This window comes from Oncorhynchus keta, chromosome 14 (assembly GCF_023373465.1).
Source record: "Oncorhynchus keta strain PuntledgeMale-10-30-2019 chromosome 14, Oket_V2, whole genome shotgun sequence".
Lineage (NCBI taxonomy): Eukaryota > Metazoa > Chordata > Actinopteri > Salmoniformes > Salmonidae > Oncorhynchus > Oncorhynchus keta.
This window is the reverse complement of record NC_068434.1, coordinates 24,415,495-24,430,733: the sequence shown is the minus strand read 5'-3', so window position 1 is coordinate 24,430,733 and position 15,239 is coordinate 24,415,495. Positions and strand designations below refer to the sequence as shown.

Below are 15,239 nucleotides of genomic sequence, written 5' to 3'. Positions count from 1 at the left end.
GGGGTTTTTGATTTTTTCCTTGAACCAGTGTATTACAGTCCAGAGCGGGGGCACCACAGGTGAGGGGAGTTCCTGATCTAATCAGTGACCTTGAGACAACTCATCAATCAAGTACAAGGGTGGAACCAAAGGTGCAGACATCCAAGCAAAGGAAGTGTGTGTTTCCGTGGAATGAGTTTGAGCACGTGCCTTACAGGATACTGTGAGCACTGTTGACTCTCTAAGCCGTAGTTAGAACACCTCCTGGGCACTGCAGACGATGAGTGAACTGACCCAGCAGCAGCACACATGTCCACACCGCTGGTCGCCTTTCACCCTTGGACACCTCTTTAATGAGGGACCAGTCCTCGCCTGTCTGTTTGTGTGTCTGAACCAGATAATGTATGAAACCAGCAAAGGAAGGTAGGTGAACCTCCTGGGCAGACTCCTCTGACTGCCGCTTCTTGCGGGCAGTCAGCACCATGAAGACCAGGGCCACCACAGCCAACAGCACACACAGGCTGGCCAGAGGGATGGCCACCACTAGCCAGGGCACACGCTCCCTCTGCTCCTGTCTCTATAGAGGGGACAGAACAGGACAACAGGCCTAATTTACTTCTCACTCAAACTGAGATTAGAGGACCTACAGTTAAAATAGATCCGATCAGATCTTTTGATCCAATCTGGTCTATGTATAAGCTTTTGATACTCAACATACATTAGCATTACATACTAGACTACTGTAACATACACTATGTACAGCTTACATGCAGACTGTCAGTTACTGAGTGTGATATGGGGAGATACAGTATGTGGTCACCTACATTGCTTTCACACTGTGTGCCGCTGAAGCCCGGCAAACACATACACTGGAAGCTGTTGAGTCGGTCCAGGCAGGTAGCACCGTTGAGACAGGAACTGGACTCACACTCATCTATCTCTGCCTCACACCTGGGAGAGAACTTTAGAGGTTCAACACAACACTGACACACCAGCAGTCCCACAGCTCGCTGTACTTACAACAGGAATGGCAAGCCACCCTTGGAGAACACTGAATTTGCACTGCCATACTACGGTGTGGTAGGATTTTTCTTGCAAGACATCATTGTATCATTCATTGCAGTGGGATTGTTATTATAAGCACATGCTACACTTAAACATCTTACAGTGTTTATTGATAAGCACAGTCACTCACATTTGATTCCATATATTTGTGGTTTATAAGTCAGTATTTGTGAATTGGGTTGTGTTTTCTGTGGATTCATGTTTCTTGTATTGCTATTGAACTTTGAACATTGAAATCTGAGAGAGTTGGGTGCACCCTAGTAAACTATAGGCAGGATATATGGCCGTAATCTAAGTCTATTGTACTATTGATGTATTTCATTCATATTGAGCTCATTGTACAAATTTCACATATTAATATTTACTCAAGGTGATTCAGTTTTTGTAAGTATTTTTATTTACAAAATACTAGCAGGCATTCTTTTCCTAAATGATTCAGTTATGTGCTTTTCATTTCTCCCTACTACTCCAGTAGCGAACCTAACTGGCCCAATAGAGTTTAAGCTTAAACATACAATAGCCCATAGTGTTAAGCAATTGTTACACATTCCTCATGAAGCTGGTTGAGAAAATGCCAAGAGTGTGCAAAGTTGTCATCCAGGCAAAGGGTGGCTACTTCGAAGAATCACAAATATATTTTGATTTGTTCGACACTTTTTTGGTTACTACATGATTTCATATGTGTTATTTCATAGTTTTGATGTCTTCACTATTATTGTGAAATGTCGAAAATAGTCCAAATAAAGAAAAACCCTTGGATGAGTTGGTGTGTCAAAACTTTTGACTGGTACTGTATATTACAACAAACTCCATAAAAGGCTTAGGGCCAAGGGTTATTTCAACATAACATAATGTTTCTGTTTCATTGTCTTCTTCTTCTTCTTCTTCTATCGTATTATGATGGTCCACAAACACCTCCGATCTCCAGCACCATGGGCATCCCCCCAGTTAACATACACAACTCTTTCCACCGATACTACACATTCCTTTGCCCTCCTGCAGACTTCTCACATCTAGGAATCTCCCTCCTACATACTGCTGCAACATGACCATAAGCTTAGCACCTAAAACACTGTAATGGGTTTGGGACAAAATCTCTCATGGGATAAATTATACATCCTAACTTGACCTTGTCGGGAAAGACTCAGCAGGAAACTCTGCAGGAAAGACAGTATCCTTTCTGTTTCACCACACTCTTCACCGGATCTGTGTCGCACCAAATGGCACCGGGAAACTTCAATTTCAGTTGATCCTCCACACTTAACGCCACCCCCGTTATCACTCCTTTCAACAGTGCCTTTCTCCAGGGAGCAAAGAAAGTCACAGCTCTTGTCCCTAGTTGTGTGGTCTGGAACGCCCGCTCCCGCTGGACAGAAGAAACGCAACAAATCACCACTTCGAGTCCACTCCGAGTTACTTTCACCAATTCAACAGTCCCGACCTCTTCTCCACCCAACCTGACACCACATATGGATCTGCCAGAGGGCAAGAATCCAGCCTCTCCAAAAATCTCACTCCCACTGGGCCAGAAACATCTTTATCATCATCAGGAAAAGGCTCAAACTAGGCGCTTTTCACCTCACCTGCCACCACAGTTAATTCATCTTTTTACATTAAATTTCTTCCTGTAGCTCTTCCAAAAGTTCTGTGTGATCCACCATTCCATATTCACTCAAAACATGTTCCACTTTTCTCCTTTTCATTTTTTTCCTGTCTGCCATCTTCTCCTTCATCAGATCTTCCAGAAGGCTTGTGCGTTCCCCATTCCATATTTACTTATAATATGTTACATTTTCTTATGTTTTTTCCTGTCTGCCATCTTCCCCCCACCTCATGGCCACACCAGCTGCCACATTCAATCACCATGCCATGCAACAAAAAACATTTCTGGATGCTATATGATTATATAGAGCGTGTGCAGCTGAGAAAGCGCAATCAGCACAGCTGCTTCTCTCATGTTAGTGGGCACTAGGCAAGTGGGCATGATCATTATCCATACTCAACCCTCCAGTAAGTTGTGACGAACTCACTTACAAAACTAAGTTTTGGATGAGACTTTATTGGACGTGACTTTACGGCCAAAATTATCCTATTTACACTTTGTATTCAATTTTGTCACTAAAATGAATGCTTCTGACTCATATCGATGCCACATAGGCCGTTTAAAACTAGAGAAGTTGGTTCTAAGAGGCAGTTGACCTTTAAGCCCAGTCCATTGAGCCTGCTTTTTAGTCTGCGAAAATGTGAAATGTATGAAATGATAGGTTTGTGATCTCACCAGTCCCCAGTGTATCCAGGCTTGCAGGTGCAGTTGGCACCCCAGATCCCATCCATGCAGACTCCACCGTTGTCACACTGCGTATCCTCATCACACTGCTGTGGAGGGAATCTCCGCCTACAGAACACACACATAATAGAGTCATTACAACTTCTACACAAACTAAACACACACACACACACACACACACACACACAGTGTTGTGATTTTTCCAGTCAGAAGCATGCACATGTTTGTGGTACTTACTGACAGCGGCGGCCGCTGTATCCAGGGAGGCAGACACAGTGGTAGTTGCCCGTCCCGTCCAGACAGGAGCCCCCATTCAAACACCTGTGTTCCAGGCAGTCATCCACCTCCTCATCACAGTCTCTGCCCCCCCAGCCTTTGTGACACTCACACCGGTAGTCTGCCAGCAGGTCTGTGCAGGTGCCATGGGCACAGGGGCCTGAGGCACACTCATCTGTGTTCCTCTGGCAGAACTGTCCTTCCCAGCCTGGGGCACAGCTGCAGTTTAACAGGTTCCAGAGGTCCTGGCAGAAGCCCTGGTTTAGGCAGGGCTGGGACTGGCACACATCGGCACCAACACACCCCATCTTGGGCTCCTGGCCCCCCTGCCTGATAAACCGGGCTGCCTGGGGGGCATCCTGGTCGTCCACCAGGGGTAGGTAGACTCCTCCCACCCTCAACTCCCCCAGACAGCCTGTGTAGTTCTCTGCCATCCACACAGTGGTGTCGTTGAGGAAGTTGAGATTCCCGGCTGTGCCCATGGTGCTGCCCACCCTGCGCCCGTCCACAGTGAGGCGCCAGCGGGACACAGGTTGCAGGGGATCGGCCATGGCAAGGTGGAGATGGTGCCAGGCCCCATCTGAGATGGTCAGGTCACTGGTGAATGCCTGCAACTCCAGGCTGTTGCCACTCAGTAGTTTGACTAGTAGGTAGGAGTTGAGCAGACCCAGACAGAAGACCTCTGCTCCGTTAGTGGCCCGCAGTAGCACGCCGTTCTCCTTCCGCGTACGTATGTCCACGGAGACACTAGTCACCGAGGCAACTAGCGAGCCGTTAGCAGTGAACTGCAGAGCGTTTCTCTCAAAGGTGGCATTAGTGAGACCTGGGGGAAGAGCAGTATCGTATATACACTAAGTATACAAAACATTAAGGAACACCTGCTCATTCCATGACATAGACTGGCCAGGTGAATCCAGGTGAAAGCTATGATCTCTTATTGATGTCACTTGTTAAATCCACTTCAATCAGTGTGGATGAAGGGGAGGAGACAGGATAAAGAAGGATTTTTAAGCCTTGAGACAATTGAGACATGGATTGTGTATGTGTGGCATTCAGAGGGTGAATTGGTAAGACAAAATATTTAAGTGCCTTTGAACGGGGTATGGTAGTAGGTGTCAGGCGCACCGGTTTGTGTCAAGAACCGCAACGCTCCTGGGTTTTACAACAGTTTCCCATGTGTATCAAGAATGGTCCACCACCCAAAGGACATCCAGCCAACTTGACACAACTGTCGGAAGCATTGGAGTCAACATGGGCCAGCATCCCTGTGGAACGCTTTCGACACCTTGTAGTGTCCATGCCCTGACGGACTGAGGCTGTTCTGAGGGCAAAAAGAGGGCGCAACTCCATATTAGGAAGGTCTTCTTAGTCATACCTTTCAATATGTAATATTCAGTATTATCTGGTATTTGTTATTTTGTGTGCATGTTTATGGCTGAAAGGGAGCCTAACCCTAACCCTGTCAGAAAGGGAGTGAGGGAGTGAGATAATGTATAACAAATGTCCACTTACACTCATAACCGTCAACTAGATCCACACACTGGCTGCCCATGGCACAGGGGTCACTGACACACCACACGCGTGTATCACATCGCCTGCCAGAGAAGTTCATGGGACAGGTGCACTCAAAGTCATTCCAGGTGACCATGCACGTTCCTCCATTCTGACAGGGACCAGCCTGAGGAGAACTTAGAAATTAGTGTCTGTTACAAAGACTGAACTCAAGTCTTTATCAGGACCCTAACCTGACAAATCGAGTCAGTTCTTGTACCAAGTTTCCTTGAACAGTTACACCCACTTCCTGCAGTAATACATCTCTAAAGATTAAAGTTGCCATTGATGTTACTGTACCTTGCATGCCTCATCACTGACACAGCCATCCAACACATTCTCAGCTTTGTTTGGGAAGTAGCACTGGTACGCTTCATAGGTGTGGCACTCCTCCTTTGTGTGGTTGGGATACAGCTGCATGTGGTCCAGAGTGATGTCCTGCAGGCAGCCTTTGAAGTGACCTCCCCAGGGGGCAGTGGACTCCCCCGGTGGCAGACCCCCGATGTACACCACATCCCCCCGTTCCATCCTCACCCTCCCCAGGGAGAGCTGTGTACCAGCCTGGCTGAACCCTACCTGACCCTGGCGTATTGTTATAGTAACCAGCTCCCTCTGTCCGCTGGTGAAGTAGATATTGTTAGAGAACAGAGTGGTGGGGGGGCTGTTGAAGACCAGGGTTCCCTCCCGCAGGTACAGGATGAGGTAGGCCCTCCTCCCTCTCCGCAGCTGGAGTAGCAGGCCGCTGGGATTCAGAGAGCGGAGGAAGAAGGAGATGTTGAAGTTCTCACCATCAGTTGTGTTGATGTTGAAGGCAGCATAGCTCACTGTTTCTTCATTACTGAATGTCCATGAGGGGTGTTCTGAGGCAAGAAACAAAAATCAATGCTTTCAGTGTGAATGACAAAACCTATACAAACCAGTGTAGTTGAGGGAAACTGGTTGTGAGTTGAGTAACCCTCTTTAAATGACCGTACAGTGTCAACGCCTGGTGTTTACAGTTTATTGTATCGTTTTTACATCATTTTAAAAGCAATATTTGAAAACTAAAAAGTAAAGTAGTCAAGCTATAACAGTTCTTACCTTCTTCACACAGGGAGCCATGATAGGGTCGATGACACTCACAGCTGAAGCTAGTCCACAGGTCAATACATTGCCCACGATGATGGCAGGGGTCAGGATGACACCAGTCAGTCTTGTTGCAGCCCAGCTCCATGTCTTGGACGTGCTCTCGAGAGAAATCCTGTGGCAGAACACGCTGGTGGTCAACTTGTAGATCCTCCACGCAGCCAATGAAACCCTTCCTACTGTCTGTGTTGGCCAGATACTTCTGGGGGGCTCCCCCCACATAGACTTCTAGGAATGATCCATGTTGGAAGAAGACCAATTGGTTGTGTCCTTCGTTCTCCACCGTGCATCCCTCGTCATTGTCACAGACTGGTCCTTTGACCATCAGTACCAGCTTCTCATCCATGGTCACTTTGGCCTCATGCCAGTCTCCGTCGTTGACTGGGAGATGGTAGGTGGCCTGTAGCTTTTTCCCTGATCCAGCTCTAGCCTTGAGGTAACTCCCCACGATCTCCAGGGACACAAAGTAGTGCTCAGCCCCTCCGTAGAACAGAAGCATGTTAGGCAGAGTGGTCCTGAAGCGCAGCTGGACGTGGTGGTGATGGGGTTCTACTTCTGCCCTGCTCCTGTTAGCTGTAGGAGGGAGCTGAATGAGGATATAGCCCTCTGTGTTGAAGGAGAAGGTGGTGGGGATGCCGCAGTGCTTCCCAGTGAAGCCTGGGGGACAAAGGCAGGTGTGTCCATGCTCTTGTTCATCCTCATCCCCATCACTGTCCTCATTACCATCCTCTTCTTGGCTTAGGATAGGCACACAGGGAGCTCCGTTCTCACACAGGTGTTCCCTGCAGCCAATCAGGCGGACGTCACAGTTATGGCCGCCCCATGGCTCCTCCCCTGGCTCCGCCTCCACACAGTGACAGGTGTAGGCGTTGGAGCCATCGTGGCAGGACCCTCCATTCTGACAAGGCTCGCTCTCACACTCGTCAATGTCTACCTCGCAGTGCACACCTGGAACGCAAACATAACACACCAGTAGTTATTCATGTTATACATATATCTGGATGAAGGGTTTTGTCATGTCGTTCTCTGCCAGACGGCACTGTCCCTCAGCCACACAGACAGATTCAGCAGGAACATAAGGGTCTCCTGAACCAACCCAAATGAGTTAATCAGAGTCTCCCTAACCAAACCAAATGAGTTAATCAGAGTCTCCCTAACCAAACCAGTGAGTTAATCAGAGTCTCCCTAACCAAACCAAATGAGTTAATCAGAGTCTCCCTAACCAACCCAAATGAGTTAATCAGTCTCCCTAACCAAACCAAATGAGTTAATCAGAGTCTCCCTAACCAAACCAAATGAGTTAATCAGAGTCTCCCTAACCAAACCAAATGAGTTAATCAGAGTCTCCCTAACCAAACCAAATGAGTTAATCAGAGTCTCCCTAACCAAACCAAATGAGTTAATCAGAGTCTCCCTAACCAAACCAAATGAGTTAATCAGTCTCCCTAACCAAACCAAATGAGTTAATCAGAGTCTCCCTAACCAAACCAATGAGTTAATCAGAGTCTCCCTAACCAAACCAAATGAGTTAATCAGAGTCTCCCTAACCAAACCAAATGAGTTAATCAGAGTCTCCCTAACCAAACCAAATGAGTTAATCAGAGTCTCCCTAACCAAACCAATGAGTTAATCAGAGTCTCCCTAACCAAACCAAATGAGTTAATCAGAGTCTCCCTAACCAAACCAAATGAGTTAATCAGAGTCTCCCTAACCAAACCAAATGAGTTAATCAGAGTCTCCCTAACCAAACCAAATGAGTTAATCAGAGTCTCCCTAACCAAACCAATGAGTTAATCAGAGTCTCCCTAACCAAACCAAATGAGTTAATCAGAGTCTCCCTAACCAAACCAAATGAGTTAATCAGAGTCTCCCTAACCAAACCAAATGAGTTAATCAGAGTCTCCCTAACCAAACCAAATTAGTTAATCAGAGTCTCCCTAACCAAACCAAATGAGTTAATCAGAGTCTCCCTAACCAAACCAATGAGTTAATCAGAGTCTCCCTAACCAAACCAAATGAGTTAATCAGAGTCTCCCTAACCAAACCAAATGAGTTAATCAGAGTCTCCCTAACCAAACCAAATGAGTTAATCAGAGTCTCCCTAACCAAACCAAATGAGTTAATCAGAGTCTCCCTAACCAAACCAAATGAGTTAATCAGTCTCCCTAACCAAACCAAATGAGTTAATCAGATATGGAACTAAGTACACTGGCACGCATGGGACTTTCCAGGAAGCACTTGATTAGACTATGACAGTTTACTAATGATGAAATTACTGATGAAGGTAGCCTTACACAATTAAAGTAATGACTGGGATGTTAATTGAATTGATCAGACAGTTGAAATATTGGTAGGGATGTGAGCCCAGTTGCTCCTTTTCTTTCTGCATTCCAGCCAAATCACAGCTAAAAAACACTTGCTGTGAAGAATATTGCTAGACTATTTACAGTATATCTATAGTAAATCAATGGTACTTTAATACACTTAGTAAGAAATGAGCCCAGAAGGTTTATGCATCAGCAAAACCTACTAAAACTCCTCTACACACAAGTAAAAACAATAACAATGTTCCATGTGCCCTCCTCCAGTCCCATACCTCCCCCACATAAACACACAGCCTGTCCTAGCAGCCCTTCCCTATAGTGTAAATCGGAGGTGTTTACCTGTCTGTCCCCATGACCCACACCACACAGCCAGCAGCAGTAGTAGCAGTAGCCTCCTCATTTTCGCAGAGCAGTGAACACACACATATAGCTTAACAGAAGAGATCCAACTCGTGCCCCTTCTCTCCCTCTCTCACACACACACACTCACACACACATACACACAGTCCATACACTCCCCTCTGTACCAGGCAGGCAGAAGTGATTACAGGAGCCTAGCCCACCCTCCTTCTCTCCCTCTCTTTTGCCTGCATGCCTCCTCCCCTCGGCAGCCCAGCCAGGGCTCTAAGCCTCCCACCCAGCTGGCTTCTGTCAGTGCTGACAACAGGAATGTTGGGCTGCAGTCCCTCCTGATTGACGTTATGGATGCCCGCTCGTGGCAGATGACATTTTAATCACAAGAGATGGGCTTGTGAGTAGAGGGGCTGAGCTTGACGAACGAAAACGACAAATAAAATAGATGAAAATATATGCACTGGATAAGAGCTTCTGGTAAATGACTAACATTTTTTTTTAGCTCAGTATAACATAGGGGGAAAGGAGGGTGAAGGTGGGCTGGGATGAGGGGGCTCTATGTCATTTATCCAGTTCCTGAGTACTATATCTGCACCTGCAAAGGAAAGTCATGGAATCACAGATAATATGCAGTCATATTATCCTGTTGTGCAAGTGTGTGTTATGTCCCCTCTATTTTGCTGATGCCTGGTTACAACATATTGCTTCCAGTGCAAATAGCCTAGGACTAGGAGTATCACAATGCATGATCTACTAATCAGTAACAGGTTTTGTTTTTGTGATGAGAGGGTCTTCGTGCCTGCTTTCATTCATTAGCAGTTGATAAGGCTTAAGCAGCTTTGTGGTAATCTCTCTCTCCCCCGGTAAAGTAGAGGAAAGAACTATGTTTAATGCACAGCCAGGACTACTGACATATGGCAGCAGGTTTTACGGGCTTTGTTGTTCTTCTACTGCCTTGCCCCTCCATATGGAATCCCCTCTTCACAGTCCTCAAGTCTAAAAGGAATTCACGGCAACTCACAGTATTATACAGAGCCAGGGTCGCATGGAACTCCCTTCCATCTCCAATTACTCAAGCAAACAGCAAAATCACCTTTCAAAACGGATTGGACAACATCTCATGGAACGGCGGGGACAGTGAGCGGACATAAACAAACACACACACACACAGACACACACATGCTTTTCAGTTGTATTGTTTATATCGTTTTTTTAGTTGTATTGTTTGTGTATCGTTGCATTTTCACTTTGTGACTATCCATGTCTATTCGTGTATCAGTGTTTGTTTTGTTACGTTTTTTTGAGGACAACAGGAAGAGTAGCTTCAAAAACGAATGGAGATCCAAATAAACAAATACCTGCCGTGTCAAACCCCTGTACACGGCAGGTCACCCAAGAAACTGGATTTAAACATGGTTTTATATTCAGTTGTTTTTCAGAGTTATTCATGGGTGGTTTTCCTTCCCACCTTCACTTGTACTGATGGTGGTATTAAAGTGTTCTTAATGCCCAAGCAGACCAGTTCCAGACAGAATGATCAGCAGTGGCAGGATTAAACAATTATTGTTTTTCTCACTGCTCAGCAAGCATCTCCAAAGAGGGTTTAGGCATAAGTGCAATAACCGGTCAATTAGGGCCCCCAGCCATCAGGAGGTCCCTGACCCAAAAAAGAACTCAGTTGTGGTCTCAATTTACTATTGAGAGTAAGAATAGTAGAATACACCAGGTTTAATTTCAAATTTTGGTTGTGCATTAGATTGGTAGTTTGTCTAAACATGTAGTAATCATGGCCAAATACCGAAAGGGCACTCAGGACACATGCACAGGGGCCCTGATCTTCAGGGGGCCCCCACTGATTGTGTTAGTCATTCTCACACACACATCATATTAAGATGGCATAAGTCATTACAAAATGTGCAGAATTGTAGGAAATTATCTGTAAAACTAGAAAAGTGTTCTCTCTGCCCCTTGGCAAAATATGTAGAATTGCAGGAAATGAACTTTAAAACAAATATGTTTCACTCTACCGTCAAGGGGGGATTCATTTTCTCTGTAAACTGAAGTATATAATGAGCAGGTCAGGGGTTCTTTGCACATAAAGAGCTGTTTTATTACACAGTGAAAAAGAGAGACAGTCTTACCTGTGAACCCCGGTAGACAGACACACCAATATGAGTTGACCAGGTCCTCACAGCTCCCTTTGTTCTGACATGGGGCGGATTCACACTCGTCCACATTCACTTCACAACTCTCTCCTGCAAGACACAGGACGCATTACTCACTTACTCAATAACTTACCCTTAACTCAAATGAACATTGAATACAATATCAAAGGATTCCAATTCAACCAGATCTTATTCTTAAATGATCCTGTTCCTATTCAATGATCATAAGGTCACCAAATATGAATATAAGTCTTGTGCCTTACCAGCAAACCCAGGTTGACAGTGGCAGAGGAACCCAGCTGCATCCTCATAGTTGAACTCCCTGTCTTCCAGCCCAGACAGCACCCCATAGTACAGCAACTCTGAGCGCTGGAAACACTCTCCTCCATTCTCACAGGGCTCCAGCTCACACTCGTCTATATCCACCTGGCAGTTCTTCCCTTCATAACCTGCATTACACACAGCCATTATTAAAACAGGACCACACTGTACCTTGTTCAATACACACATACAGTATCTATCATCATGTCTTTATGCATCAAAACACAACAATATAATGTGTTCTCCCATATTATGATATATTATTGAGGATCATCTTTGTTTTCCTACTGCTCATGGCCCTGCAGCTGCACCAGTTCTGCACTAGATGGCACTGTGGTGTGACTAGTACTACACTATTGCAGACTATTATAGGTTTTTCACTATGTCTCATTCCACTCCCCCTTCTTGTCCTCTAAACTACATACCTTTTACCCTTTATCTCATTGATTTATGTCTGGGAAACTCCAAGAACCCAATCTTACCAAGAAGAGGGTTTCAAATTTCTCTGAAAGACTGCGCCTGGAGTTTTTCATTTCAACATACTCCTGACACTTAGGATGTTCCCATATAGTCGCTGTTTTAGTGTCAGATAGCAGATCAAATTGCCTTGTCCAATAAACCCTGCATGCGTAGTACCTCCTGTAGTGTAGCGAAAGCTATGCAGACATGTTACTACTCCCTCATTTGGTGAGAAGTGGGTACACAGCGGGAGTATTTGGTGTGTGTACCTGGCCAGCAGAAACAGCCATATTGGTTGATTCCCTCTACGCAGGTCGCTCCATTCTGGCAGGGGTCAGAAGCACACTCTGGGATGTCCACTTCACATTGCTCTCCTGTAAAGCCTGTTCCAGTGCAGTCACACTCATAGCTGAGGAGGAAAGTTACAGAGGCAAATTAGATCCATCTTATTTCAGTGAAACTGGGACAGCTTTGATGTATAAAGTTGTTTTTTGGGGGGGCAGTCCCACTCCTTGCTTTATTTAGTTTTATTGGACAGGACAAAGGTAGAAAGGAAAGATAGAGGTGAGATTATGTTGAAACAGCAGTGGGCCTGATCCTAAACAGCTTAGACCACGACAACTCCTTAGACCACCTTTAGGGCATTTTTTGACGAACAAATGTAATTGGTTCAATCTAACGTATCTCTGTCTTATCAACCCAGGTCTGATGAAGCTCTATCAGGTTTTCCTAACTTCCCAACCACATGTTTAATTACCATCCGAATAAGCGGATTGATCCTTATCCTTTCCCTGTTAAACTTTACTGTCTGGAAGGAATCAATCGGATGACATACTGCTCACCGACACATTGGGGTTAAGCAGCTGATTCAGCCTATAAGAGGAGAAAGAGTAGGAGCCGCCTTACCTGTTCACCAGGTCTGTGCAGTTGCCCTCGTTGAGACAGGGTCCGCTGGCACACTCATCAATGTCCAGCTCACATTCATGGCCCTCGTACCCGGACACACACTCACATGTGTACAGACCCACATGGTCATGGCAGCTGGCTCCATTCTGGCAGGGCTGCTCCTCACAGTCATCTATCTCCACTTCACAGTTCACCCCTGCCACACACAGCACAGACACAGCTTCATATGATGGGTTTCACCATGAGGAAAACAACTGAGCTCTGAGGTCTAATGGAGCAAGACTAAACATGGTGCATCAAACGCTTGTAGTTTCTATATGAGGTTGGTTTAGTAGTGAACTCTTAACTAAAGGCACTGAATTAAGAAGAAAGGGTAGCTCCCTCACTCTCTAAGACAGCAGGATGCTGACCTAAACAGAGACCGTCTCACCTTTGAATCCAAGAAGACAGTTGCACTCATAGTGGTCCACCTCATTGGCACAGGTCCCGTTGTTCTCACACGGCCGCGACGCACACTCGTTAATGTCCAGGTCGCAGTGGTAGCCTTGGAAACCAGGCACACAGAAGCACTGGTATCCGTTGACGCCGTCTTTACAGATGGCTCCGTTCTGACAGGGGAGTGACTTACAGTCATCTATGTTCTCCTCACAGTCCCTCCCCTGGAGACCCGGGCCACACTGGCACACGTACCCATCCGGTGTGCCAACACAGGTGGCATCGTTATGGCACGGCTCCTCAGAGCAGTCCCTGATCCTCTCCTGGCACGCTTCTCCTCCATAGCCAGGGGGACAGTGGCAGGTGTAGCCGTCCACCCTGTCCACACAGTGAGACCTGACACCCCCTTTACATGGGTTGTCCAAACACCTGCTGATGTTGAGTGTGCAGTTGGTCCCTGCGAAGCCGACAAGGCAGTGGCAGGTGTAGACTCCTGTGCCCAGTGTGCTGGTACAGTTGGTGCAAGGGGCATCGTAGACACAGGGATCGTACAGCTCCTTACAGTCCTTGCCCGTGTAGTGGACTGGCCATCTGGGGCAGAGACACGTGTAGTTACCCATATAGTCCAAACACGTACCTCCATTCTGACATGGAGATGACAGACACTGGTCTGCTGCTGTGCACAGTATACCTGTAGGCAAGAAATAAAATACTCCATATTTAACATGAATGAGTAGACCTTATCAAGCTCCAAAGTTTGACTTGATGAAACTGCTGTGAGAAAATCTGGTAAGAAAGTCTGGTAAGAAAGTCTGGTAAGAAAATCTGGTAAGAAAGTGTGGTAAGAAAGTCTGGTAAGAAAGTCTGGTAAGAATGTCTGGTAAGAAAGTCTGGTAAGAAAGTCTGGTAAGAAAGTCTGGTAAGAAAGTCTGGAAAGAAGGTCTGGTAAGAAAGTCTGGTAAGCTGCGCACTTGTGGGCACACAGCTCCCCTGGGACTGCAGTGCAGAAGACACATCAGCCCCAGCAGAGAAGCACGAGATTGAACTACACTCAACTTTCTAGTTCTCCACTATAGTTAACACTATCAACATTTCCCCTATAGTTAACACTATCAACATTTCCCCTATAGTTAACATTATCAACATTTCCCCTATAGTTAACACTATCAACATTTCCCCTATAGTTAACACTATCAACATTTCCCCTATAGTTAACACTATCAACATTTCCCCTATAGTTAACATTATCAACATTTCCCCCATAGTTAACATTATCAACATTTCCCCTATAGTTAATCTCCATCAACATTTCCCCTATAGTTAACATTATCAACATTTCCCCTATAGTTAACACTATCAACATTTCCCCTATAGTTAACACGATCAACATTTCCCCTATAGTTAACACTATCAACATTTCCCCTATAGTTAACACGATCAACATTTCCCCTATAGTTAACATTATCAACATTTCCCCTATAGTTAACACTATCAACATTTCCCCTATAGTTAACACTATCAACATTTCCCCTATAGTTAACATTATCAACATTTCCCCTATAGTTAACACTATCAACATTTCCCCTATAGTTAACACGATCAACATTTCCCCTATAGTTAACATTATCAACATTTCCCCTATAGTTAACATTATCAACATTTCCCCTGTAGTTAACACTATCACCGTTTCCCCTATAGTTAACATTATCAACATTTCCCCTATAGTTAACATTGTCAACATTAGTGGTCCTTCTGTGGCTCAGTTGGTAGAGCATGGCGCTCGTAACGCCAGGGTAGTGGGTTCGATTCCCGGGACCACCCATACGTAGAATGTATGCACACATGACTGTAAGTCGCTTTGGATAAAAGCGTCAGCTAAATGGCATATATTATTATATATTTATATTATTATATTATTTCCCCTATAGTTAACATTGTCAACATTTCCCCTATAGTTAACACTATCAACATTTCCCCTATAGTTAACACTAT

General features: G+C 45.4%; 1 protein-coding gene across 1 annotated transcript in view; it reads right to left on the bottom strand.

The window, feature by feature from the left end:
• Nucleotides 1–220: 220 nt before the first annotated feature.
• The window catches only part of LOC118394046 (protein crumbs homolog 1-like), a 40,918-nt gene continuing 25,899 nt past the window's right edge, over nucleotides 221–15,239 (bottom strand). The window contains exons 2-13 of the mRNA XM_052460750.1: nucleotides 13,243–13,938; nucleotides 12,813–13,008; nucleotides 12,176–12,315; nucleotides 11,390–11,575; nucleotides 11,103–11,216; nucleotides 6,239–7,231; nucleotides 5,459–6,018; nucleotides 5,120–5,285; nucleotides 3,569–4,430; nucleotides 3,323–3,439; nucleotides 804–930; nucleotides 221–556 (exon numbers count right to left, since the gene is read on the bottom strand). Coding sequence (XP_052316710.1) covers nucleotides 221–556; nucleotides 804–930; nucleotides 3,323–3,439; nucleotides 3,569–4,430; nucleotides 5,120–5,285; nucleotides 5,459–6,018; nucleotides 6,239–7,231; nucleotides 11,103–11,216; nucleotides 11,390–11,575; nucleotides 12,176–12,315; nucleotides 12,813–13,008; nucleotides 13,243–13,938 — 4,493 coding nt within the window. The remainder of the gene's footprint in view (nucleotides 557–803; nucleotides 931–3,322; nucleotides 3,440–3,568; nucleotides 4,431–5,119; nucleotides 5,286–5,458; nucleotides 6,019–6,238; nucleotides 7,232–11,102; nucleotides 11,217–11,389; nucleotides 11,576–12,175; nucleotides 12,316–12,812; nucleotides 13,009–13,242; nucleotides 13,939–15,239) is intronic.